Source organism: Stigmatopora nigra, chromosome 4 (assembly GCF_051989575.1).
Source record: "Stigmatopora nigra isolate UIUO_SnigA chromosome 4, RoL_Snig_1.1, whole genome shotgun sequence".
Taxonomy (NCBI): Eukaryota; Metazoa; Chordata; class Actinopteri; order Syngnathiformes; family Syngnathidae; genus Stigmatopora; species Stigmatopora nigra.
This window is the reverse complement of record NC_135511.1, coordinates 2,797,202-2,823,924: the sequence shown is the minus strand read 5'-3', so window position 1 is coordinate 2,823,924 and position 26,723 is coordinate 2,797,202. Positions and strand designations below refer to the sequence as shown.

Here is a 26,723-nt window from a genome sequence, read left to right as displayed (position 1 = left end):
AATAGGGTTAGGCAATAGGGTTAGGCAATAGGGTTAGGCAATAGGGTTAGGCAATAGGGTTAGGCAATAGGGTTAGGCAATAGGGTTAGGCAATAGGGTTAGGCAATAGGGTTAGGCAATAGGGTTAGGCAATAGGGTTAGGCAATAGGGTTAGGCAATAGGGTTAGGCAATAGGGTTAGGCAATAGGGTTAGGCAATAGGGTTAGGCAATAGGGTTAGGCAATAGGGTTAGGCAATAGGGTTAGGCAATAGGGTTAGGCAATAGGGTTAGGCAATAGGGTTAGGCAATAGGGTTAGGCAATAGGGTTAGGCAATAGGGTTAGGCAATAGGGTTAGGCAATAGGGTTAGGCAATAGGGTTAGGCAATAGGGTTAGGCAATAGGGTTAGGCAATAGGGTTAGGCAATAGGGTTAGGCAATAGGGTTAGGCAATAGGGTTAGGCAATAGGGTTAGGCAATAGGGTTAGGCAATAGGGTTAGGCAATAGGGTTAGGCAATAGGGTTAGGCAATAGGGTTAGGCAATAGGGTTAGGCAATAGGGTTAGGCAATAGGGTTAGGCAATAGGGTTAGGCAATAGGGTTAGGCAATAGGGTTAGGCAATAGGGTTAGGCAATAGGGTTAGGCAATAGGGTTAGGCAATAGGGTTAGGCAATAGGGTTAGGCAATAGGGTTAGGCAATAGGGTTAGGCAATAGGGTTAGGCAATAGGGTTAGGCAATAGGGTTAGGCAATAGGGTTAGGCAATAGGGTTAGGCAATAGGGTTAGGCAATAGGGTTAGGCAATAGGGTTAGGCAATAGGGTTAGGCAATAGGGTTAGGCAATAGGGTTAGGCAATAGGGTTAGGCAATAGGGTTAGGCAATAGGGTTAGGCAATAGGGTTAGGCAATAGGGTTAGGCAATAGGGTTAGGCAATAGGGTTAGGCAATAGGGTTAGGCAATAGGGTTAGGCAATAGGGTTAGGCAATAGGGTTAGGCAATAGGGTTAGGCAATAGGGTTAGGCAATAGGGTTAGGCAATAGGGTTAGGCAATAGGGTTAGGCAATAGGGTTAGGCAATAGGGTTAGGCAATAGGGTTAGGCAATAGGGTTAGGCAATAGGGTTAGGCAATAGGGTTAGGCAATAGGGTTAGGCAATAGGGTTAGGCAATAGGGTTAGGCAATAGGGTTAGGCAATAGGGTTAGGCAATAGGGTTAGGCAATAGGGTTAGGCAATAGGGTTAGGCAATAGGGTTAGGCAATAGGGTTAGGCAATAGGGTTAGGCAATAGGGTTAGGCAATAGGGTTAGGCAATAGGGTTAGGCAATAGGGTTAGGCAATAGGGTTAGGCAATAGGGTTAGGCAATAGGGTTAGGCAATAGGGTTAGGCAATAGGGTTAGGCAATAGGGTTAGGCAATAGGGTTAGGCAATAGGGTTAGGCAATAGGGTTAGGCAATAGGGTTAGGCAATAGGGTTAGGCAATAGGGTTAGGCAATAGGGTTAGGCAATAGGGTTAGGCAATAGGGTTAGGCAATAGGGTTAGGCAATAGGGTTAGGCAATAGGGTTAGGCAATAGGGTTAGGCAATAGGGTTAGGCAATAGGGTTAGGCAATAGGGTTAGGCAATAGGGTTAGGCAATAGGGTTAGGCAATAGGGTTAGGCAATAGGGTTAGGCAATAGGGTTAGGCAATAGGGTTAGGCAATAGGGTTAGGCAATAGGGTTAGGCAATAGGGTTAGGCAATAGGGTTAGGCAATAGGGTTAGGCAATAGGGTTAGGCAATAGGGTTAGGCAATAGGGTTAGGCAATAGGGTTAGGCAATAGGGTTAGGCAATAGGGTTAGGCAATAGGGTTAGGCAATAGGGTTAGGCAATAGGGTTAGGCAATAGGGTTAGGCAATAGGGTTAGGCAATAGGGTTAGGCAATAGGGTTAGGCAATAGGGTTAGGCAATAGGGTTAGGCAATAGGGTTAGGCAATAGGGTTAGGCAATAGGGTTAGGCAATAGGGTTAGGCAATAGGGTTAGGCAATAGGGTTAGGCAATAGGGTTAGGCAATAGGGTTAGGCAATAGGGTTAGGCAATAGGGTTAGGCAATAGGGTTAGGCAATAGGGTTAGGCAATAGGGTTAGGCAATAGGGTTAGGCAATAGGGTTAGGCAATAGGGTTAGGCAATAGGGTTAGGCAATAGGGTTAGGCAATAGGGTTAGGGCAATAGGGTTAGGCAATAGGGTTAGGGAATAGGGTTAGGGAATAGGGTTAGGGAATAGGGTTAGGGAATAGGGTTAGGGAATAGGGTTAGGGAATAGGGTTAGGGAATAGGGTTAGGGAATAGGGTTAGGGAATAGGGTTAGGGAATAGGGTTAGGGAATAGGGTTAGGGAACAGGGTTAGGGAACAGGGTTAGGGAACAGGGTTAGGGAACAGGGTTAGGGAACAGGGTTAGGGAACAGGGTTAGGGAACAGGGTTAGGGAACAGGGTTAGGGAACAGGGTTAGGGAACAGGGTTAGGGAATAGGGTTAGGGAATAGGGTTAGGGAATAGGGTTAGGGAATAGGGTTAGGGAATAGGGTTAGGGAATAGGGTTAGGGAATAGGGTTAGGGAATAGGGTTAGGGAATAGGGTTAGGGAATAGGGTTAGGGAATAGGGTTAGGGAATAGGGTTAGGGAATAGGGTTAGGGAATAGGGTTAGGGAATAGGGTTAGGGAATAGGGTTAGGGAATAGGGTTAGGGAATAGGGTTAGGGAATAGGGTTAGGGAATAGGGTTAGGGAATAGGGTTAGGGAATAGGGTTAGGGAATAGGGTTAGGGAATAGGGTTAGGGAATAGGGTTAGGGAATAGGGTTAGGGAATAGGGTTAGGGAATAGGGTTAGGGAATAGGGTTAGGGAATAGGGTTAGGGAATAGGGTTAGGGAATAGGGTTAGGGAATAGGGTTAGGGAATAGGGTTAGGGAATAGGGTTAGGGAATAGGGTTAGGGAATAGGGTTAGGGAATAGGGTTAGGGAATAGGGTTAGGGAATAGGGTTAGGGAATAGGGTTAGGGAATAGGGTTAGGGAATAGGGTTAGGGAATAGGGTTAGGGAATAGGGTTAGGGAATAGGGTTAGGGAATAGGGTTAGGGAATAGGGTTAGGGAATAGGGTTAGGGAATAGGGTTAGGGAATAGGGTTAGGGAATAGGGTTAGGGAATAGGGTTAGGGAATAGGGTTAGGGAATAGGGTTAGGGAATAGGGTTAGGGAATAGGGTTAGGGAATAGGGTTAGGGAATAGGGTTAGGGAATAGGGTTAGGGAATAGGGTTAGGGAATAGGGTTAGGGAATAGGGTTAGGGAATAGGGTTAGGGAATAGGGTTAGGGAATAGGGTTAGGGAATAGGGTTAGGGAATAGGGTTAGGGAATAGGGTTAGGGAATAGGGTTAGGGAATAGGGTTAGGGAATAGGGTTAGGGAATAGGGTTAGGGAATAGGGTTAGGGAATAGGGTTAGGGAATAGGGTTAGGGAATAGGGTTAGGGAATAGGGTTAGGGAATAGGGTTAGGGAATAGGGTTAGGGAATAGGGTTAGGGAATAGGGTTAGGGAATAGGGTTAGGGAATAGGGTTAGGGAATAGGGTTAGGGAATAGGGTTAGGGAATAGGGTTAGGGAATAGGGTTAGGGAATAGGGTTAGGGAATAGGGTTAGGGAATAGGGTTAGGGAATAGGGTTAGGGAATAGGGTTAGGGAATAGGGTTAGGGAATAGGGTTAGGGAATAGGGTTAGGGAATAGGGTTAGGGAATAGGGTTAGGGAATAGGGTTAGGGAATAGGGTTAGGGAATAGGGTTAGGGAATAGGGTTAGGGAATAGGGTTAGGGAATAGGGTTAGGGAATAGGGTTAGGGAATAGGGTTAGGGAATAGGGTTAGGGAATAGGGTTAGGGAATAGGGTTAGGGAATAGGGTTAGGGAATAGGGTTAGGGAATAGGGTTAGGGAATAGGGTTAGGGAATAGGGTTAGGGAATAGGGTTAGGGAATAGGGTTAGGGAATAGGGTTAGGGAATAGGGTTAGGGAATAGGGTTAGGGAATAGGGTTAGGGAATAGGGTTAGGGAATAGGGTTAGGGAATAGGGTTAGGGAATAGGGTTAGGGAATAGGGTTAGGGAATAGGGTTAGGGAATAGGGTTAGGGAATAGGGTTAGGGAATAGGGTTAGGGAATAGGGTTAGGGAATAGGGTTAGGGAATAGGGTTAGGGAATAGGGTTAGGGAATAGGGTTAGGGAATAGGGTTAGGGAATAGGGTTAGGGAATAGGGTTAGGGAATAGGGTTAGGGAATAGGGTTAGGGAATAGGGTTAGGGAATAGGGTTAGGGAATAGGGTTAGGGAATAGGGTTAGGGAATAGGGTTAGGGAATAGGGTTAGGGAATAGGGTTAGGGAATAGGGTTAGGGAATAGGGTTAGGGAATAGGGTTAGGGAATAGGGTTAGGGAATAGGGTTAGGGAATAGGGTTAGGGAATAGGGTTAGGGAATAGGGTTAGGGAATAGGGTTAGGGAATAGGGTTAGGGAATAGGGTTAGGGAATAGGGTTAGGGAATAGGGTTAGGGAATAGGGTTAGGGAATAGGGTTAGGGAATAGGGTTAGGGAATAGGGTTAGGGAATAGGGTTAGGGAATAGGGTTAGGGAATAGGGTTAGGGAATAGGGTTAGGGAATAGGGTTAGGGAATAGGGTTAGGGAATAGGGTTAGGGAATAGGGTTAGGGAATAGGGTTAGGGAATAGGGTTAGGGAATAGGGTTAGGGAATAGGGTTAGGGAATAGGGTTAGGGAATAGGGTTAGGGAATAGGGTTAGGGAATAGGGTTAGGGAATAGGGTTAGGGAATAGGGTTAGGGAATAGGGTTAGGGAATAGGGTTAGGGAATAGGGTTAGGGAATAGGGTTAGGGAATAGGGTTAGGGAATAGGGTTAGGGAATAGGGTTAGGGAATAGGGTTAGGGAAAGGGTTAGGGAATAGGGTTAGGGAATAGGGTTAGGGAATAGGGTTAGGGAATAGGGTTAGGGAATAGGGTTAGGGAATAGGGTTAGGGAATAGGGTTAGGGAATAGGGTTAGGGAATAGGGTTAGGGAATAGGGTTAGGGAATAGGGTTAGGGAATAGGGTTAGGGAATAGGGTTAGGGAATAGGGTTAGGGAATAGGGTTAGGGAATAGGGTTAGGGAATAGGGTTAGGGAATAGGGTTAGGGAATAGGGTTAGGGAATAGGGTTAGGGAATAGGGTTAGGGAATAGGGTTAGGGAATAGGGTTAGGGAATAGGGTTAGGGAATAGGGTTAGGGAATAGGGTTAGGGAATAGGGTTAGGGAATAGGGTTAGGGAATAGGGTTAGGGAATAGGGTTAGGGAATAGGGTTAGGGAATAGGGTTAGGGAATAGGGTTAGGGAATAGGGTTAGGGAATAGGGTTAGGGAATAGGGTTAGGGAATAGGGTTAGGGAATAGGGTTAGGGAATAGGGTTAGGGAATAGGGTTAGGGAATAGGGTTAGGGAATAGGGTTAGGGAATAGGGTTAGGGAATAGGGTTAGGGAATAGGGTTAGGGAATAGGGTTAGGGAATAGGGTTAGGGAATAGGGTTAGGGAATAGGGTTAGGGAATAGGGTTAGGGAATAGGGTTAGGGAATAGGGTTAGGGAATAGGGTTAGGGAATAGGGTTAGGGAATAGGGTTAGGGAATAGGGTTAGGGAATAGGGTTAGGGAATAGGGTTAGGGAATAGGGTTAGGGAATAGGGTTAGGGAATAGGGTTAGGGAATAGGGTTAGGGAATAGGGTTAGGGAATAGGGTTAGGGAATAGGGTTAGGGAATAGGGTTAGGGAATAGGGTTAGGGAATAGGGTTAGGGAATAGGGTTAGGGAATAGGGTTAGGGAATAGGGTTAGGGAATAGGGTTAGGGAATAGGGTTAGGGAATAGGGTTAGGGAATAGGGTTAGGGAATAGGGTTAGGGAATAGGGTTAGGGAATAGGGTTAGGGAATAGGGTTAGGGAATAGGGTTAGGGAATAGGGTTAGGGAATAGGGTTAGGGAATAGGGTTAGGGAATAGGGTTAGGGAATAGGGTTAGGGAATAGGGTTAGGGAATAGGGTTAGGGAATAGGGTTAGGGAATAGGGTTAGGGAATAGGGTTAGGGAATAGGGTTAGGGAATAGGGTTAGGGAATAGGGTTAGGGAATAGGGTTAGGGAATAGGGTTAGGGAATAGGGTTAGGGAATAGGGTTAGGGAATAGGGTTAGGGAATAGGGTTAGGGAATAGGGTTAGGGAATAGGGTTAGGGAATAGGGTTAGGGAATAGGGTTAGGGAATAGGGTTAGGGAATAGGGTTAGGGAATAGGGTTAGGGAATAGGGTTAGGGAATAGGGTTAGGGAATAGGGTTAGGGAATAGGGTTAGGGAATAGGGTTAGGGAATAGGGTTAGGGAATAGGGTTAGGGAATAGGGTTAGGGAATAGGGTTAGGGAATAGGGTTAGGGAATAGGGTTAGGGAATAGGGTTAGGGAATAGGGTTAGGGAATAGGGTTAGGGAATAGGGTTAGGGAATAGGGTTAGGGAATAGGGTTAGGGAATAGGGTTAGGGAATAGGGTTAGGGAATAGGGTTAGGGAATAGGGTTAGGGAATAGGGTTAGGGAATAGGGTTAGGGAATAGGGTTAGGGAATAGGGTTAGGGAATAGGGTTAGGGAATAGGGTTAGGGAATAGGGTTAGGGAATAGGGTTAGGGAATAGGGTTAGGGAATAGGGTTAGGGAATAGGGTTAGGGAATAGGGTTAGGGAATAGGGTTAGGGAATAGGGTTAGGGAATAGGGTTAGGGAATAGGGTTAGGGAATAGGGTTAGGGAATAGGGTTAGGGAATAGGGTTAGGGAATAGGGTTAGGGAATAGGGTTAGGGAATAGGGTTAGGGAATAGGGTTAGGGAATAGGGTTAGGGAATAGGGTTAGGGAATAGGGTTAGGGAATAGGGTTAGGGAATAGGGTTAGGGAATAGGGTTAGGGAATAGGGTTAGGGAATAGGGTTAGGGAATAGGGTTAGGGAATAGGGTTAGGGAATAGGGTTAGGGAATAGGGTTAGGGAATAGGGTTAGGGAATAGGGTTAGGGAATAGGGTTAGGGAATAGGGTTAGGGAATAGGGTTAGGGAATAGGGTTAGGGAATAGGGTTAGGGAATAGGGTTAGGGAATAGGGTTAGGGAATAGGGTTAGGGAATAGGGTTAGGGAATAGGGTTAGGGAATAGGGTTAGGGAATAGGGTTAGGGAATAGGGTTAGGGAATAGGGTTAGGGAATAGGGTTAGGGAATAGGGTTAGGGAATAGGGTTAGGGAATAGGGTTAGGGAATAGGGTTAGGGAATAGGGTTAGGGAATAGGGTTAGGGAATAGGGTTAGGGAATAGGGTTAGGGAATAGGGTTAGGGAATAGGGTTAGGGAATAGGGTTAGGGAATAGGGTTAGGGAATAGGGTTAGGGAATAGGGTTAGGGAATAGGGTTAGGGAATAGGGTTAGGGAATAGGGTTAGGGAATAGGGTTAGGGAATAGGGTTAGGGAATAGGGTTAGGGAATAGGGTTAGGGAATAGGGTTAGGGAATAGGGTTAGGGAATAGGGTTAGGGAATAGGGTTAGGGAATAGGGTTAGGGAATAGGGTTAGGGAATAGGGTTAGGGAATAGGGTTAGGGAATAGGGTTAGGGAATAGGGTTAGGGAATAGGGTTAGGGAATAGGGTTAGGGAATAGGGTTAGGGAATAGGGTTAGGGAATAGGGTTAGGGAATAGGGTTAGGGAATAGGGTTAGGGAATAGGGTTAGGGAATAGGGTTAGGGAATAGGGTTAGGGAATAGGGTTAGGGAATAGGGTTAGGGAATAGGGTTAGGGAATAGGGTTAGGGAATAGGGTTAGGGAATAGGGTTAGGGAATAGGGTTAGGGAATAGGGTTAGGGAATAGGGTTAGGGAATAGGGTTAGGGAATAGGGTTAGGGAATAGGGTTAGGGAATAGGGTTAGGGAATAGGGTTAGGGAATAGGGTTAGGGAATAGGGTTAGGGAATAGGGTTAGGGAATAGGGTTAGGGAATAGGGTTAGGGAATAGGGTTAGGGAATAGGGTTAGGGAATAGGGTTAGGGAATAGGGTTAGGGAATAGGGTTAGGGAATAGGGTTAGGGAATAGGGTTAGGGAATAGGGTTAGGGAATAGGGTTAGGGAATAGGGTTAGGGAATAGGGTTAGGGAATAGGGTTAGGGAATAGGGTTAGGGAATAGGGTTAGGGAATAGGGTTAGGGAATAGGGTTAGGGAATAGGGTTAGGGAATAGGGTTAGGGAATAGGGTTAGGGAATAGGGTTAGGGAATAGGGTTAGGGAATAGGGTTAGGGAATAGGGTTAGGGAATAGGGTTAGGGAATAGGGTTAGGGAATAGGGTTAGGGAATAGGGTTAGGGAATAGGGTTAGGGAATAGGGTTAGGGAATAGGGTTAGGGAATAGGGTTAGGGAATAGGGTTAGGGAATAGGGTTAGGGAATAGGGTTAGGGAATAGGGTTAGGGAATAGGGTTAGGGAATAGGGTTAGGGAATAGGGTTAGGGAATAGGGTTAGGGAATAGGGTTAGGGAATAGGGTTAGGGAATAGGGTTAGGGAATAGGGTTAGGGAATAGGGTTAGGGAATAGGGTTAGGGAATAGGGTTAGGGAATAGGGTTAGGGAATAGGGTTAGGGAATAGGGTTAGGGAATAGGGTTAGGGAATAGGGTTAGGGAATAGGGTTAGGGAATAGGGTTAGGGAATAGGGTTAGGGAATAGGGTTAGGGAATAGGGTTAGGGAATAGGGTTAGGGAATAGGGTTAGGGAATAGGGTTAGGGAATAGGGTTAGGGAATAGGGTTAGGGAATAGGGTTAGGGAATAGGGTTAGGGAATAGGGTTAGGGAATAGGGTTAGGGAATAGGGTTAGGGAATAGGGTTAGGGAATAGGGTTAGGGAATAGGGTTAGGGAATAGGGTTAGGGAATAGGGTTAGGGAATAGGGTTAGGGAATAGGGTTAGGGAATAGGGTTAGGGAATAGGGTTAGGGAATAGGGTTAGGGAATAGGGTTAGGGAATAGGGTTAGGGAATAGGGTTAGGGAATAGGGTTAGGGAATAGGGTTAGGGAATAGGGTTAGGGAATAGGGTTAGGGAATAGGGTTAGGGAATAGGGTTAGGGAATAGGGTTAGGGAATAGGGTTAGGGAATAGGGTTAGGGAATAGGGTTAGGGAATAGGGTTAGGGAATAGGGTTAGGGAATAGGGTTAGGGAATAGGGTTAGGGAATAGGGTTAGGGAATAGGGTTAGGGAATAGGGTTAGGGAATAGGGTTAGGGAATAGGGTTAGGGAATAGGGTTAGGGAATAGGGTTAGGGAATAGGGTTAGGGAATAGGGTTAGGGAATAGGGTTAGGGAATAGGGTTAGGGAATAGGGTTAGGGAATAGGGTTAGGGAATAGGGTTAGGGAATAGGGTTAGGGAATAGGGTTAGGGAATAGGGTTAGGGAATAGGGTTAGGGAATAGGGTTAGGGAATAGGGTTAGGGAATAGGGTTAGGGAATAGGGTTAGGGAATAGGGTTAGGGAATAGGGTTAGGGAATAGGGTTAGGGAATAGGGTTAGGGAATAGGGTTAGGGAATAGGGTTAGGGAATAGGGTTAGGGAATAGGGTTAGGGAATAGGGTTAGGGAATAGGGTTAGGGAATAGGGTTAGGGAATAGGGTTAGGGAATAGGGTTAGGGAATAGGGTTAGGGAATAGGGTTAGGGAATAGGGTTAGGGAATAGGGTTAGGGAATAGGGTTAGGGAATAGGGTTAGGGAATAGGGTTAGGGAATAGGGTTAGGGAATAGGGTTAGGGAATAGGGTTAGGGAATAGGGTTAGGGAATAGGGTTAGGGAATAGGGTTAGGGAATAGGGTTAGGGAATAGGGTTAGGGAATAGGGTTAGGGAATAGGGTTAGGGAATAGGGTTAGGGAATAGGGTTAGGGAATAGGGTTAGGGAATAGGGTTAGGGAATAGGGTTAGGGAATAGGGTTAGGGAATAGGGTTAGGGAATAGGGTTAGGGAATAGGGTTAGGGAATAGGGTTAGGGAATAGGGTTAGGGAATAGGGTTAGGGAATAGGGTTAGGGAATAGGGTTAGGGAATAGGGTTAGGGAATAGGGTTAGGGAATAGGGTTAGGGAATAGGGTTAGGGAATAGGGTTAGGGAATAGGGTTAGGGAATAGGGTTAGGGAATAGGGTTAGGGAATAGGGTTAGGGAATAGGGTTAGGGAATAGGGTTAGGGAATAGGGTTAGGGAATAGGGTTAGGGAATAGGGTTAGGGAATAGGGTTAGGGAATAGGGTTAGGGAATAGGGTTAGGGAATAGGGTTAGGGAATAGGGTTAGGGAATAGGGTTAGGGAATAGGGTTAGGGAATAGGGTTAGGGAATAGGGTTAGGGAATAGGGTTAGGGAATAGGGTTAGGGAATAGGGTTAGGGAATAGGGTTAGGGAATAGGGTTAGGGAATAGGGTTAGGGAATAGGGTTAGGGAATAGGGTTAGGGAATAGGGTTAGGGAATAGGGTTAGGGAATAGGGTTAGGGAATAGGGTTAGGGAATAGGGTTAGGGAATAGGGTTAGGGAATAGGGTTAGGGAATAGGGTTAGGGAATAGGGTTAGGGAATAGGGTTAGGGAATAGGGTTAGGGAATAGGGTTAGGGAATAGGGTTAGGGAATAGGGTTAGGGAATAGGGTTAGGGAATAGGGTTAGGGAATAGGGTTAGGGAATAGGGTTAGGGAATAGGGTTAGGGAATAGGGTTAGGGAATAGGGTTAGGGAATAGGGTTAGGGAATAGGGTTAGGGAATAGGGTTAGGGAATAGGGTTAGGGAATAGGGTTAGGGAATAGGGTTAGGGAATAGGGTTAGGGAATAGGGTTAGGGAATAGGGTTAGGGAATAGGGTTAGGGAATAGGGTTAGGGAATAGGGTTAGGGAATAGGGTTAGGGAATAGGGTTAGGGAATAGGGTTAGGGAATAGGGTTAGGGAATAGGGTTAGGGAATAGGGTTAGGGAATAGGGTTAGGGAATAGGGTTAGGGAATAGGGTTAGGGAATAGGGTTAGGGAATAGGGTTAGGGAATAGGGTTAGGGAATAGGGTTAGGGAATAGGGTTAGGGAATAGGGTTAGGGAATAGGGTTAGGGAATAGGGTTAGGGAATAGGGTTAGGGAATAGGGTTAGGGAATAGGGTTAGGGAATAGGGTTAGGGAATAGGGTTAGGGAATAGGGTTAGGGAATAGGGTTAGGGAATAGGGTTAGGGAATAGGGTTAGGGAATAGGGTTAGGGAATAGGGTTAGGGAATAGGGTTAGGGAATAGGGTTAGGGAATAGGGTTAGGGAATAGGGTTAGGGAATAGGGTTAGGGAATAGGGTTAGGGAATAGGGTTAGGGAATAGGGTTAGGGAATAGGGTTAGGGAATAGGGTTAGGGAATAGGGTTAGGGAATAGGGTTAGGGAATAGGGTTAGGGAATAGGGTTAGGGAATAGGGTTAGGGAATAGGGTTAGGGAATAGGGTTAGGGAATAGGGTTAGGGAATAGGGTTAGGGAATAGGGTTAGGGAATAGGGTTAGGGAATAGGGTTAGGGAATAGGGTTAGGGAATAGGGTTAGGGAATAGGGTTAGGGAATAGGGTTAGGGAATAGGGTTAGGGAATAGGGTTAGGGAATAGGGTTAGGGAATAGGGTTAGGGAATAGGGTTAGGGAATAGGGTTAGGGAATAGGGTTAGGGAATAGGGTTAGGGAATAGGGTTAGGGAATAGGGTTAGGGAATAGGGTTAGGGAATAGGGTTAGGGAATAGGGTTAGGGAATAGGGTTAGGGAATAGGGTTAGGGAATAGGGTTAGGGAATAGGGTTAGGGAATAGGGTTAGGGAATAGGGTTAGGGAATAGGGTTAGGGAATAGGGTTAGGGAATAGGGTTAGGGAATAGGGTTAGGGAATAGGGTTAGGGAATAGGGTTAGGGAATAGGGTTAGGGAATAGGGTTAGGGAATAGGGTTAGGGAATAGGGTTAGGGAATAGGGTTAGGGAATAGGGTTAGGGAATAGGGTTAGGGAATAGGGTTAGGGAATAGGGTTAGGGAATAGGGTTAGGGAATAGGGTTAGGGAATAGGGTTAGGGAATAGGGTTAGGGAATAGGGTTAGGGAATAGGGTTAGGGAATAGGGTTAGGGAATAGGGTTAGGGAATAGGGTTAGGGAATAGGGTTAGGGAATAGGGTTAGGGAATAGGGTTAGGGAATAGGGTTAGGGAATAGGGTTAGGGAATAGGGTTAGGGAATAGGGTTAGGGAATAGGGTTAGGGAATAGGGTTAGGGAATAGGGTTAGGGAATAGGGTTAGGGAATAGGGTTAGGGAATAGGGTTAGGGAATAGGGTTAGGGAATAGGGTTAGGGAATAGGGTTAGGGAATAGGGTTAGGGAATAGGGTTAGGGAATAGGGTTAGGGAATAGGGTTAGGGAATAGGGTTAGGGAATAGGGTTAGGGAATAGGGTTAGGGAATAGGGTTAGGGAATAGGGTTAGGGAATAGGGTTAGGGAATAGGGTTAGGGAATAGGGTTAGGGAATAGGGTTAGGGAATAGGGTTAGGGAATAGGGTTAGGGAATAGGGTTAGGGAATAGGGTTAGGGAATAGGGTTAGGGAATAGGGTTAGGGAATAGGGTTAGGGAATAGGGTTAGGGAATAGGGTTAGGGAATAGGGTTAGGGAATAGGGTTAGGGAATAGGGTTAGGGAATAGGGTTAGGGAATAGGGTTAGGGAATAGGGTTAGGGAATAGGGTTAGGGAATAGGGTTAGGGAATAGGGTTAGGGAATAGGGTTAGGGAATAGGGTTAGGGAATAGGGTTAGGGAATAGGGTTAGGGAATAGGGTTAGGGAATAGGGTTAGGGAATAGGGTTAGGGAATAGGGTTAGGGAATAGGGTTAGGGAATAGGGTTAGGGAATAGGGTTAGGGAATAGGGTTAGGGAATAGGGTTAGGGAATAGGGTTAGGGAATAGGGTTAGGGAATAGGGTTAGGGAATAGGGTTAGGGAATAGGGTTAGGGAATAGGGTTAGGGAATAGGGTTAGGGAATAGGGTTAGGGAATAGGGTTAGGGAATAGGGTTAGGGAATAGGGTTAGGGAATAGGGTTAGGGAATAGGGTTAGGGAATAGGGTTAGGGAATAGGGTTAGGGAATAGGGTTAGGGAATAGGGTTAGGGAATAGGGTTAGGGAATAGGGTTAGGGAATAGGGTTAGGGAATAGGGTTAGGGAATAGGGTTAGGGAATAGGGTTAGGGAATAGGGTTAGGGAATAGGGTTAGGGAATAGGGTTAGGGAATAGGGTTAGGGAATAGGGTTAGGGAATAGGGTTAGGGAATAGGGTTAGGGAATAGGGTTAGGGAATAGGGTTAGGGAATAGGGTTAGGGAATAGGGTTAGGGAATAGGGTTAGGGAATAGGGTTAGGGAATAGGGTTAGGGAATAGGGTTAGGGAATAGGGTTAGGGAATAGGGTTAGGGAATAGGGTTAGGGAATAGGGTTAGGGAATAGGGTTAGGGAATAGGGTTAGGGAATAGGGTTAGGGAATAGGGTTAGGGAATAGGGTTAGGGAATAGGGTTAGGGAATAGGGTTAGGGAATAGGGTTAGGGAATAGGGTTAGGGAATAGGGTTAGGGAATAGGGTTAGGGAATAGGGTTAGGGAATAGGGTTAGGGAATAGGGTTAGGGAATAGGGTTAGGGAATAGGGTTAGGGAATAGGGTTAGGGAATAGGGTTAGGGAATAGGGTTAGGGAATAGGGTTAGGGAATAGGGTTAGGGAATAGGGTTAGGGAATAGGGTTAGGGAATAGGGTTAGGGAATAGGGTTAGGGAATAGGGTTAGGGAATAGGGTTAGGGAATAGGGTTAGGGAATAGGGTTAGGGAATAGGGTTAGGGAATAGGGTTAGGGAATAGGGTTAGGGAATAGGGTTAGGGAATAGGGTTAGGGAATAGGGTTAGGGAATAGGGTTAGGGAATAGGGTTAGGGAATAGGGTTAGGGAATAGGGTTAGGGAATAGGGTTAGGGAATAGGGTTAGGGAATAGGGTTAGGGAATAGGGTTAGGGAATAGGGTTAGGGAATAGGGTTAGGGAATAGGGTTAGGGAATAGGGTTAGGGAATAGGGTTAGGGAATAGGGTTAGGGAATAGGGTTAGGGAATAGGGTTAGGGAATAGGGTTAGGGAATAGGGTTAGGGAATAGGGTTAGGGAATAGGGTTAGGGAATAGGGTTAGGGAATAGGGTTAGGGAATAGGGTTAGGGAATAGGGTTAGGGAATAGGGTTAGGGAATAGGGTTAGGGAATAGGGTTAGGGAATAGGGTTAGGGAATAGGGTTAGGGAATAGGGTTAGGGAATAGGGTTAGGGAATAGGGTTAGGGAATAGGGTTAGGGAATAGGGTTAGGGAATAGGGTTAGGGAATAGGGTTAGGGAATAGGGTTAGGGAATAGGGTTAGGGAATAGGGTTAGCGTTAGGGTTAGGAGGGGTTAGGGTTAGGGGTTAGGGTTAGGGTTAGGGTTAGGGTAAGGGTTAGGGTTAGGGTTAGGGGTTAGGGTTAGGGTTAGGGTTAGGGTTAGGGTAAGGGTTAGGGTTAGGGTTAGGGTTGGGGTTAGGGTTAGGGTTAGGGTTAGGGTTAGGGGTTAGGGTTAGGGTTAGCACATGAGGGTTAAAGTTAGCTCAGTCAGTAGAATGCAAGAGTTTTAATATCACGGTTGTGGGTTCAAGCCCCACATTGAGTATAATGCTCACTTAAACTGACATTTTCATGTTCATACAACCCACGTTTACCTTTTTTTAGGAGAAATTCACAGAATTTTCTTAGATTTCTTTTATTTTACTACCAAAACTACAAACGTGAACGGCATCGTTAGCTCAGTTGGTAAAGCATGAGACTCATAATCTCAAATTTGTGGGTTAGAGCCCCACATAGGGTGTGTCCTTCACTGCATCCTCTATTTTCATGGTCATATCAACCATGATTAACTTTTTTTGACAAGAAATTCACAGAATTTCCATGGAGTCTTTTTAACTACCAAAACTGTGGCAATGACAAGCATGGTTGGCTCAGTTGATAGAGCATGCGACTCTTATTCTCAGGGTTGTGGCTTTGAGCCCCACATTGGGTATGTCAGTCACTCTAACCTACATTTGCACGGTCATATCGCCAATGATTAACTTTTTTGACGATTAATTCGGGTTAGGGTTGGGGTTGGGTTTAGGCTTGAGTTATGATATAAAAGGAGACCCTTCAACAACTACAAAACCCTTTAAAGCGAGTCATGGCCGGTTCAAAATAGGAAAAAAAAACTCGAATACACTCAGTAATCCTACATGGGGAAGTGGCAAATTCTAATTCAAAAGCCGCGGTGGAATTCATCAAGACATTTGCCTTGATTATCGCCGAGGAAAGTTACATCTCCCAGAAAGTTTTCAATTGCGATGAAACTGGTCTTTTTTGGAAAAAGATGCCCAGGCGGACATTCATCGTGACAGAGGAAAAGGCCGGGACACAAACCCATGAAGGACTGCTTCACGCTAGTTTTGTCTGCTAATGCGAGCAGTGACTGTAAAATCAAGCCGCTACTAGTGTACAATGCGGAGAACCCGCGTGCCTTCAAGAGACACAACATCAAGAAGGAAAACCTACAAGTGATGTAGCGCGCTAATTCCAAAACTTGGGCTACGCGTCATTTATTCACAGAATGGGTTAATTTGTGCTTTGGTCCGGCAGTCTAAACGTATTTGATAGAGAAAAGCCTGCCAATGAAATGTCTCCTGGTCCTCGACAATGCCCCTGGTCATCCTCCTGGTCTCGAAGAGGAAATTGTGGATGAATATAAATTCATCAAGGTGCTCCATCTACCGCCCAACACCACTACACTCCCCCAGCCTTTGGACCAACAAGTGATTTCAAATATGAAGAAATTGTACACAAAGTATTTATTCAAGAAATGCTTTGATGTGCCAGATGACACAGAGCTAACCCTTCGTGAATTTTGGAAAGAGCACTTTAATATTGTCAATTGTTTGAAAATTATTGACAATGCATGGCAGGGCGTCACACAACGAACTCTTAATTCAACATGGAAAAAATTGTGGGCAGCTTCAGCTGAAAGAGACTTTGAAACAGCAGCTCCTGCTGCACATGGTGAACTCGTGGATGATATCATGTCGCTTGGAAATGCCGTGGGGCCGGTGGTTTACGAGGCAGATGTGAATGACCTAATTGCCCAGCACCACGAAGAACTCGGGACACAGGATTTAATCGACCAACAGGAGAGTGAACATTTGTTGCCAGAACTCAGTAGCGCTGAGACAGTGGAAGAGGAGGGGCCCCTGGCTACAAAAGATTTCAAAGACATGCTCGCGAAATGGCAAGAGTATTCGAATTTTATTGAAAAGTGGCACCCTGACAAGGTGGCAAGTGATCGCGCGTTATCGTATTGTGATGATATTTGTTCGCGTCATTTTCGAAACATTTTGAAGGGGAGGCAAAAACAAACAACTCTTGATGCGTTCGTTTTTAAAACTCCGGCAAAACGTCCGTTGTATATGAAACAATATGGTGGCATTTTTTAGTTAACATGACCTCCACTGGAGTATAATAAGTAACTTTAGTTTCAACTTCTTTATTTTGTTTTTAAATAAATTTACCTTCATGGTTATGTATATGGCAGCATAATCTGATACAAAAATTGTGCAAACTGTCACAAAGATTTTGCGTTGCTTGGAATACAAAATGCTATTAAGTGTGTTTCCCTTTCTGGAATTAACAAAAATTAACACAGAGGTGGATTGACACTGTGGTGTACCAATCAATGCCTGGTGGGCTGGCACATATTTCCGTGTCCGTGGCCCACGATGGTATTAGAGACACTACAAAAGCACAAACGCATGTAAAAGAAAGAAATGTGCTGGTAAGTTGTGTAATAAACACGTGAAAAGCCTGCAGGTTGATATGGCAAATCGTGGCAGAACTGACATATTTAACACAAACTTCTATCTTCTCAGCAAAAATAGATACGTCAATGTGGGATAGACTAGCCAACCGGCTTAATAATTGTTTGTTCATGTCGCGCCATGTGGCCAAACTTGCTTTAAAATTGTTTGTTAAGACAGTGGAATGTAGGATAGGCTAACTAGCTGGCCTTGCAATTGTTTTTTCGTATATCGCAAAATCTAAGATAGGCTGGCTAACAGGGTTTGCAATTGTTTGCTTGTATTGTGCAATGTGGCCAACTTGCTTTGTAATTGTTTGTTCGAATTGCGCAATATAAGATAGGTTGCGGGAGTTTGTGTGAGCTATAAAAATATCGTGTTCGCATACAACTTAGCCCTTCAAATGTCTAAACATATCAGCCCGAAGTTTTGTTAACATAAACTCTGTTCTACATCGCTGTCTTAGAAATATTACCATGTCTTCCTATATAAAGACTGACCCACTGTTCATTCGGAGAGAGTTGCAAGGACGACAGACTGTGAGCGTGTTCGCAGCTGTTCGAGCTGCTCTCCCCATTCTGCAGTCCGGTAATAAACCTATTTCCTATTACCTTGATTTCACTCTTTCTTAACCTGCTCCTAAAGTTGTATTTTCAGATCTATCAGTCGACAAGTACTATCATCAAAGTTTGACCGTGATTAGTCAATTCAGAGGATGAGGAGGAGTTAAAAAAAGAGTGAGAAAGATGGCAATCACAAATCTGGAAATGTGATTGACCATACACAATTTGATGAAGTTTAAATTATGTCCACGAAGTGGCTGAAACATTAGGCTAATATTTTAGCAGACTACGTGCATGAAAAAAACAGTTAATTGTCACGTCCTGTTAGGGTTTGGGGTGAAAGTGTGTATACTTTTTGGCTCTTGTGTCCCTCCGGGATTACTTTTCCTCTTGTAACCAGCCGTGCATAATTTTTAATCAGCCCTTGTTTGTGTGTATATATATATATATATGTATATGTGTATGTGTATGTGTATATATATATATATATATATATATATATATATATATATATATATATATATATATATATATATATATATATATATATACATATATATATATATATATATGTATATGTATATGTGTATGTGTATGTGTATATATATATATATATATATATATATATATATATATATATATATATATATATGTATATGTATACGTGTATGTGTATGTGTATATATATATATGTATATGTGTATGTGTATGTGTATATATATGTATATGTATATGTGTATGTGTATGTGTGTATATATATATATATATATATATATATATATATATATATATATATATATATATATATATATATATATATATATATATATATATATATATATATATATATAGTGACTAGATACTATTGAAATATGTGAAGTTGACATTTTCAATATACATATTTTTGACTCCATTACCACCAGGAATGCCCACAGCCATTTTTTGGTTCCATATGGAATTCGCCCCAGCCCCTCGAATTCCCCACACACCCACTGCATAACTTCCATTAATTTTGAATTCCTAGCCAATGGTGAAATTTGATTAAATCAGTGTTTTAAAGTAGGATTATCGAATTCAGCAAAGTAAGCCATGAGGTAATAATAATGGGACTTGAAATAAAACACACTCATTTAGTTGTGTACTGACCTGGTACGGAACCTCCATTTCGGTGCTTCTTAAAGCGTTGTGTTGTGACACCAAATGGGCTTTTATGCTCCCCTGTTGCACTGTGAACTGTCCTGAAGGAGCAGCGAGGGTCATTATAGGTCCCAACAGGAGGCCACTCTTGCTTGGCATCTTTGAACCTCTAATGGGAAAGGCAGTTCGACGTCAGTTCAAAAAAAAGAGTACAAGGAGACCCATTTTAATGCTTAATCACGCCAGATTTAACACAATGACCCTTTGCTACCTGAAATACTAATGCCTATTACAGGTCCACACTTTGAAAATCAGTGAAAGATGCATTATTCACTGCTTATACTCCACCAGGTCCAAAAATACCCACAGTTCTGGTGCCAAGGGAGTTTCAGGCAAACGCTATTTTAACAGCTCTCAAGTTGTGCTTGTCAAAGTGGAATGGATGGACCTTTCATCAGTGTTTCTCCGGGTCAGCCGTTGTGACTCTAAGTCAGCCTCGGCAGCGCTTACAGCGCACACAAACTACAAAGTTCAGAGGAAGCCACGGAATAATGCAGATGGAATGGACATGATTCATTTTCATGGAGGGCAATCATTCGTCCCTTTAATACAGAAACACAACTTTGTTGTGTTTTGTAAACAAATACTTGGGTCTGCATGCATAACAATCAAGTTTGAAATCTGTGACGTTTTATACGGTAAGTTTTAGTGCCACTGACAACGATAGAGGTCCAATCCATTCGAGCTTTGGGAGGCACTTCCTGTTGTTGGGTTCAATTCCAGGTTCTTATTGATTATGGGTAATGTCAATTCAACTTAAATCGCTCATGGATATTGTTACATTGAGTACGGCTTTGAGGGTGGAAAGCAATGCAGCAGTGCTTACAAAATACACACACCTGATCACACGTGGGTAGGGAAACCATCAGGGACACAACAACACAACAGGTGAAACACAATAATCGCACGGACAGCACACACAAAAGGAACGCACACAAAATCAGGCTACTGTGAAAAATTAGGGGTGGGGGGTGCTTGAAGGGGGGGCCTAAGGAGGGTAAATGCGGTGTCCAAAACCCTAAACTTCCAGTCTGGTTCATGGTGGCCGCCTTTTCCTGAACAGACACCTGAACACGTGAAGGGCTGCTGGCCGCCTCGTCCCGAACACATGAAGGGTCGACAGCCGCCTCATCCTAGGAGCAAGATGGGACGCCAGCCAACTCGTCCTGGGAACGTGATGGGACACCAGCCACCTTGTCCTGGAAGCGTGACGGAACGTCGGCCGCCTCGCCTTGGAATCATGGTGTGTTACAGGAGTCTGGGCCCCCATTGGGGCCCTCATTGTATAACACGTCACCATCGAGTAGCGGAACGGGCGCTTTGAAATCGGGCATCGGCACGGGCACTCTAGCATAGGGCGTGGGCACAGGCGCATGACATCGGGGGGGCAGGAGTTGGTCCCAGCAGGCGGGGAACTTGAACAGGTATTGGTGAGCTATAGGCAGGGAGTGGAACTGGCGAATGGGGTGCCGATTAATGGGCTCGAGCGACAAAAAACGCCCGACTTCTCCTTTCTTCCCATGGCACTCGCCCTCTCCGCGACATGGGAATAGTCTTACCGCTGACCCTGTGGGATAGACTAAGCCAACTGGCCTAATAATTGTCTCTTCATGTCGAGCCAGTTGGCCAAACTGGTTTTACAATTGTTTGTTAAGATCGTGGAATGCAAGAGAGGCTAGCTAGCTGGCCTTGCAATTGTTTGCTCGCTTTGCGAAATATAAGATACGCTAACAAGCTGGCTTTGCAAATTGTTTGCTTGTATTGTGCAATATTTGGCAACTCGCTTAGTAATTGTTTGTTCGAATCGCACGATGTGAGATAGGCTGCAGCATTTTGTGTGGGCGATAAAAAATATTGTGTTTGTATACAACTTAGCCCTGCAAATGTCTAACCATATCAGCCTAAAGTTTGTTAACATAGACTTTGTCCGACATCGCTGTCTTAGAAATATTAACCTGTTTTCCTATATAAATATGGACTCACTGTTCATTCGGACAGAGTTGCAAGAACATCGCGCTGAACAGGACTCCACTATTAGAGCTTGCTCTCACTCTCCACTTTGCAGTTTGTTACGATCGCGCCGCGTAGTGCGACACGATCGGAGGGGAAGTTGAACCCAGATGCAGAGTCGCCGAAGTAAATGGAAAAGGGAAGGCAGATCTGTTGCTCTTGTAGGTTGATTTAATAAACGTGGTAACATAACATAAACAACTTAGCTTGATCTCTCTTGACAAACGAAATGAACATGCGGCGTGGCATCAATGGAAACGGCAATGACTACGAGGAAAAACAGGAACGAAACCAGAACGATCCGACAGCGTCCACAGAAAACCATAATGCTTAAATACCAAAAATAATCTAATCACGTAATTAGCCACAGCTGATAATAATCGTGACGTCATGTCAGGACGGGCAATCTAGCCATTCCTGACAGTACATCCCCTCTAAGGGACGGATCCTAGACGTCCCAAGGTCAATTCCAACATGAGAAACGGGAACAAGCAGGGAGGGTGGGTGGGAGATCTAGAATTGTCCGGTGGTCTTCCACACCAACCCAAGAACAGACAGAGAGGTCGCTCCGGCGGGCGTCCGCGCCAGCCTGAAACGAGACGAGTCAGTGGCAGGTCTGGCGGGCGTCCGTGCCGGTCAGAAACAAGACGGGGCAGTGGCAAGTCTGGCGGCGTCCGTGTCGGCCAAGAACGTGACGAGGCAGTGGTCGATCCGGCGGGCGTCCGCGCCGGCCAGAAACGAGACGAGGCAGTGGTCGATCCGGCGGGCGTCCGTGCCGGCCAGAAACGAGACGAGGCAGTGGTCGGTCCGGCGGGCGTCCGCGCCGGCCAGAAACGAGACGAGGCAGTGGTCGATCCGGCGGGCGTCCGCGCCGGCCAGAAACGAGACGAGGCAGTGGTCGGTCCGGCGGGCGTCCGCGTCGGCCAGAAACGAGACGAGGCTGAGGTCGATCCGGCGGGCGTCCGCGCCGGCCAGAAACGAGACGAGGCTGCGGTCGATCCGGCGGGCGTCCGCGCCGGCCAGAAACAAGACGAGGCCGTGGTCGGTCCGGCGGGCGTCCGCGCCGGCCAGAAACGAGACGAGGCTGTGGTTTACCCGGCGGGCGTCCGCGCTGGTCAAGAACGTGACGAGGCTGTGGTCGATCCGTTGGGCGTCCGCGCAGGCCGGATACGAGACGAGGCAAGGGCAGGTCTGGCGGGCCTCCGTGCCAGCCAGAAACGAGACGAGGCAGTGGTCGGTCCGGCAGGCATCCCAGCTGGTCCCTTAAGTCTTTGCCAAACTGCTTGCCTTCAGGAGATATTAGAAGTTTAGTACGGTCGGGCACCTTACCCTGTTTGCTCGGGGGGTGGACAACCCTCTTCTCCCAGGAAAACGGAGCATTGCTTCTCTGGACGTCGCCAGCCCCGTCCTCCAGGGGCACCCGCGAATTGCCACTCTCGACGTCGCCGGTTTCTTCATCCAGGGACTCCGGCGAATTACCACTCTTGACGTCGCCAGCCCCTTCATCCAGGGACTCCGGCGAATTACCACTCTTGACGTCGCCAGCCCCTTCTTCCAGGGAGTCCGGCGAATTACCACTCTTGACGTCGCCAGCCCCTTCTTCCAGGGACTCCGGCGAATTACCACTCTTGACGTCGCCAGCCCCTTCTTCCAGAGACTCCGGCGAATTACCACTCTTGACGTCGCCAGCCCCTTCTTCCAGGGACTCTGGCGAATTACCACTCTTAACGTCGCCAGTCCCTTCTTCCAGGGACTCCGGCGAATTACCACTCTTGACGTCGCCAGCCCCTTCTTCCAGGGACTCCGGCGAATTACCACTCTTGACGTCGCCAGCCCCTTCTTCCAGGGACTCCGGCGAATTTCCACTCTTGACGTCGCCAGCCCCTTCTTCCAGGGACTCAAGCGAATTACCACTCTTGACGTCGCCAGCCCCTTCTTCCAGGGACTCCGGCGAATTACCACTCTTGACGTCGCCAGCCCCTTATTCCAGGGACTCCGGCGAATTACCACTCTTGACGTCGCCAGCCCCTTCTTCCAGGGACTCCGGCGCATTGCCACTCTCGACGTCACCGGCTTCCTCCTCCAGGGGCACCAGCGAATTACCACTCTTGACGTCACCGGCCCCATCCTCCAGGGGCAACGGCAAATTGGCACTCTCGACGTCGCCAGCCCCTTCTTCCAGGGACTCCGGCGAATTGCCACTCTCGACGTCACCGGCTTCTTCCTCCAGGGGCACCGGCGAATTGGCACTCTCGACGTTGCCAGCCCCTTCTTCCAGGGACTCCGGCGAATTGCCTCTCTCGACGTCGCCAGTCCCTTCTTCCAGGGACTCCGGCAAATTACCACTCTCGACGTCGCCGGCCCCGTCTTCCTCGAGCGCCGGAGCATCGTCGCCACTTCTGGGCGGGCAGGCGCTGGACGGGCAGGCGCTTGGGAGAGCGGTGCTTGGGAGAGCGGTGCTTGGGAGAGCGGTGCTTGGGAGAGCGGTGCTTGGGAGAGCGGTGCTTGGGAGAGCGGTGCTTGGGAGAGCGGTGCTTGGGAGAGCGGTGCTTGGGAGAGCGGTGCTTGGGAGAGCGGTGCTTGGGAGAGCGGTGCTTGGGAGAGCGGTGCTTGGGAGAGCGGTGCTTGGGAGAGCGGTGCTTGGGAGAGCGGTGCTTGGGAGAGCGGTGCTTGGGAGAGCGGTGCTTGGGAGAGCGGTGCTTGGGAGAGCGGTGCTTGGGAGAGCGGTGCTTGGGAGAGCGGTGCTTGGGAGAGCGGTGCTTGGGAGAGCGGTGCTTGGGAGAGCGGTGCTAGAATGGCCGTCCGTCACCAGAAACCTGATCCGTGGCTTCGGTACGGGTGTGACTGGCGTCCCAAAAGGCAACGGGAGTACTTTGCGTGGCCTTGGCACAGGAGCTTGGGGCACTTGAAACGGCGTGGTCGGCCGAGTAACCTCGGCCACTTGGACAGGCGTGGTCGGCCGAGTCACTCCGGCCACTTGGACAGGCGTGGTCGGCCGAGTAACTTCGGGCACTTGGAAAGGCGTGGTCGGCCGAGTAACTTCGGGCACTTGGAAAGGCGTGGTCGGCCGAGTAACTTCGGGCACTTGGAAGGGCGTGGTCGGCCGAGTAACTTCGGGCACTTGGAAAGGCGTGGTCGGCCGAGTAACTTCGGGCACTTGGAAAGGCGTGGTCGGCTGAGTACTTTCGGGCACTTGGAAAGGCGTGGTCGGCCGAGTAACTTCGGGCACTTGGAAAGGCGTGGTCGGCCGAGTAACTTCGGGCACTTGGAAAGGCGTGGTCGGCCGAGTAACTTCGGGCACTTGGAACGGGGAGGGCTGCATAGTCCTTAGGAGATGCTGGTACAGCGTGATCGGCCGAGTAACTTCGGGCACTTGGAAAGGCGTGGTCGGCCGAGTACTTTCGGGCACTTGGAAAGGCGTGGTCGGCCGAGTAACTTCGGGCACTTGGAAAGGCGTGGTCGGCCGAGTAACTTCGGGCACTTGGAAAGGCGTGGTCGGCCGAGTAACTTCGGGCACTTGGAAAAGCGTGATCGGCCGAGTAACTTCGGGCACTTGGAACGGGGAGTGCTGCATAGTCCTTAGGAGATGCTGGTACAGCGTGATCGGCCGAGTAACTTCGGGCACTAGGAAGGGCGTGGTCGAGGTCGGAAAAGGAGCTTGGACGGACGAGGTCGGGAGAGGAGCTTGGACGGGCGTGGTCGGAAAAGGAGCTTGGACGGGCGTGGTCGGAAAGGGAGCTTGGACGGACGTGGTCGGAAGAGGAGCTTGGACGGACGTGGTCGGAAGAGGAGCTTGGACGGACGTGGTCGGAAGAGGAGCTTGGACGGACGTGGTCGGAAAAGGAGCTTGGACGGACGTGGTCGGAAAAGGAGCTTGGACGGACGTGGTCGGAAAAAGAGCTTGGACGGGCGTGGTCGGAAAAGGAGCTTGGACGGACGTGGTTGGGCGCGTAACTTGGACAGTGGTTAGTGTGTCCAGGCATTGCTTTCGCTTCGCTTTACGGCGTGGCGCTCGGCGCCTCCTCTGGGAGGATTGCACAGCACCCCCGCCATCACGTCGTGTCCCATAATAGGTGGTCAGCCCACTCTGTAATTGCTGGTCGGGGTATTTGGAGTAGGAATTATCGGGGGAAAAATAGGGGTAATCCTCCTCCAGTGGAAGGTCTCGGGGTCCGAATTGGTCGAAGAATTCATCATCGGATTCCGAAACGCCAGCGAAAAAAATCAATTTCCTCAACGATGTCCTCCTCACCAGAATCTTCAGGCTCCCTCCATGGTGAATCAATTCCACTGGTCATAGGCATAAGATAACTTGGGCGGTCTCTGGTGGTTGTACGCACCTGGGCATCATGATTAAACGGTAAGGGCTTCCCAGGGCGACGTGCATAGCAGTGGTGGGGCGTATGAGTACGCTGCGGATCTAACTCTCCTACCAGCTGAGACTCATCTCTAGCAATGATGTGCCTGAGAGCCCCGCACCACGGTGTGTTCATTACAAAACTCCTAAATGATTCTGAGGGGTTTCTTATACACTCCAAGCAGTCCGGTGTCTTCGAGGTGGATGGTCGGCGTCGCCGAGTGCGGCGGCGCAAGCGTGGGTGGCGCTCCGCTGGGTCCATGATGGTCGGATCGTGCTGTTACGATCGCGCCGCGTAGTGCGACACGATCGGAGGGGAAGTTGAACCCAGATGCAGAGTCGCCGAAGTAAATGGAAAAGGGAAGGCAGATCTGTTGCTCTTGTAGGTTGATTTAATAAACGTGGTAACATAACATAAACAACTTAGCTTGATCTCTCTTGACAAACTAAATGAACATGCGGCGTGGCGTCAATGGAAACGGCAATGACTACGAGGAAAAACAGGAACGAAACCAGAACGATCCGACAGCGTCCACAGAAAACCATAATGCTTAAATACCAAAAATAATCTAATCACGTAATTAGCCTCAGCTGATAATAATCGTGACGTCATGTCAGGACGGGCAATCTAGCCACTCCTGACACAGTTTGTTGTATTTCAGATCTATCAGACCCTTTATAAATCAAAGATTAATAAAATATTCCCCAGAAAAAATCTGCCATGTAGTGATGCAGCGATAATTGAAGCACAACGTAGGAAGGTGTCTCTGTATTGAAATCCAAACCGGGCGAGTCGGAGTCTGACATCTGTCAGCATTGGAACATTCTCATAGTCTGAAAAGTCAGCGTCCAAATCAAGATAACAGGATGAAATGATGGAGCACGATGGAGGTTGAATGGTATCTTTTGATCAAGAGTAAAGGTAAGAAAGCTTGAGTGGGGGAAGAGTATAATAATCGGTGGGTGGAAGACTGGCAGGCTGTTGTCGGTGTGAGCGTCGATGGTTACCCACTGGGTCTATGGCTGGTCGGTTCGTTCTGTTACGCTGAGTTCAGCATCAAGTGTGGAAGGTAATTGGGCCAAAGTGCGGGGAAGCAATCAAGGGTCAAGGGAATGGAGTGCTCTAACAAAAACTTTAATAACTAGAAGAGGGGAATCAAAAAAATAACAAGGACTTAAAAATAAATTAAAAAAAACAAACCTAACATGGAAGCACATAGGGAAACGAGGAACATGGCATGGGAAACACGGAGCAACGTAATGTACGCAGACAGAGCAGATGAACTGGAAAAGACTAACGATCACCCAGGGCTTAAATAGACAGACAAGGGTTTATTTCAAAATACACACCTGTTCACACGAAGGGAAACCATGAGAGACACAATAGGTGAAATTTCATATAATAATCACAGGGACATTACACACAAGGGGAAACCACAAACATTTATCCCAAAAACTCAACTACACATGACATCCACATAGTAAGACTCTAAATTTGTTTGAGAATCTGGATGTATGATTTATTTTTATTATTATCAAATAAGTGATCTATAAAGAGCAAAGCTATGAGAAAGATATGAAGGTTACTAATCTCCTTCGTTTCATGGTTGTTGCTGGTAA

At 47.2% G+C, this 26,723-nt stretch overlaps 1 protein-coding gene across 1 annotated transcript in view; it reads right to left on the bottom strand.

The window, feature by feature from the left end:
* Positions 1–26,723, bottom strand: part of stpg2 (sperm-tail PG-rich repeat containing 2) — an 88,286-nt gene that overhangs the window by 42,626 nt on the left and 18,937 nt on the right. Inside the window, exons 7-10 of the mRNA XM_077714569.1 lie at positions 20,034–20,190; positions 19,930–19,967; positions 19,804–19,869; positions 18,686–18,845 (exon numbers count right to left, since the gene is read on the bottom strand). Of these exons, the coding sequence (XP_077570695.1) occupies positions 18,686–18,845; positions 19,804–19,869; positions 19,930–19,967; positions 20,034–20,190 (421 nt within the window). The remainder of the gene's footprint in view (positions 1–18,685; positions 18,846–19,803; positions 19,870–19,929; positions 19,968–20,033; positions 20,191–26,723) is intronic.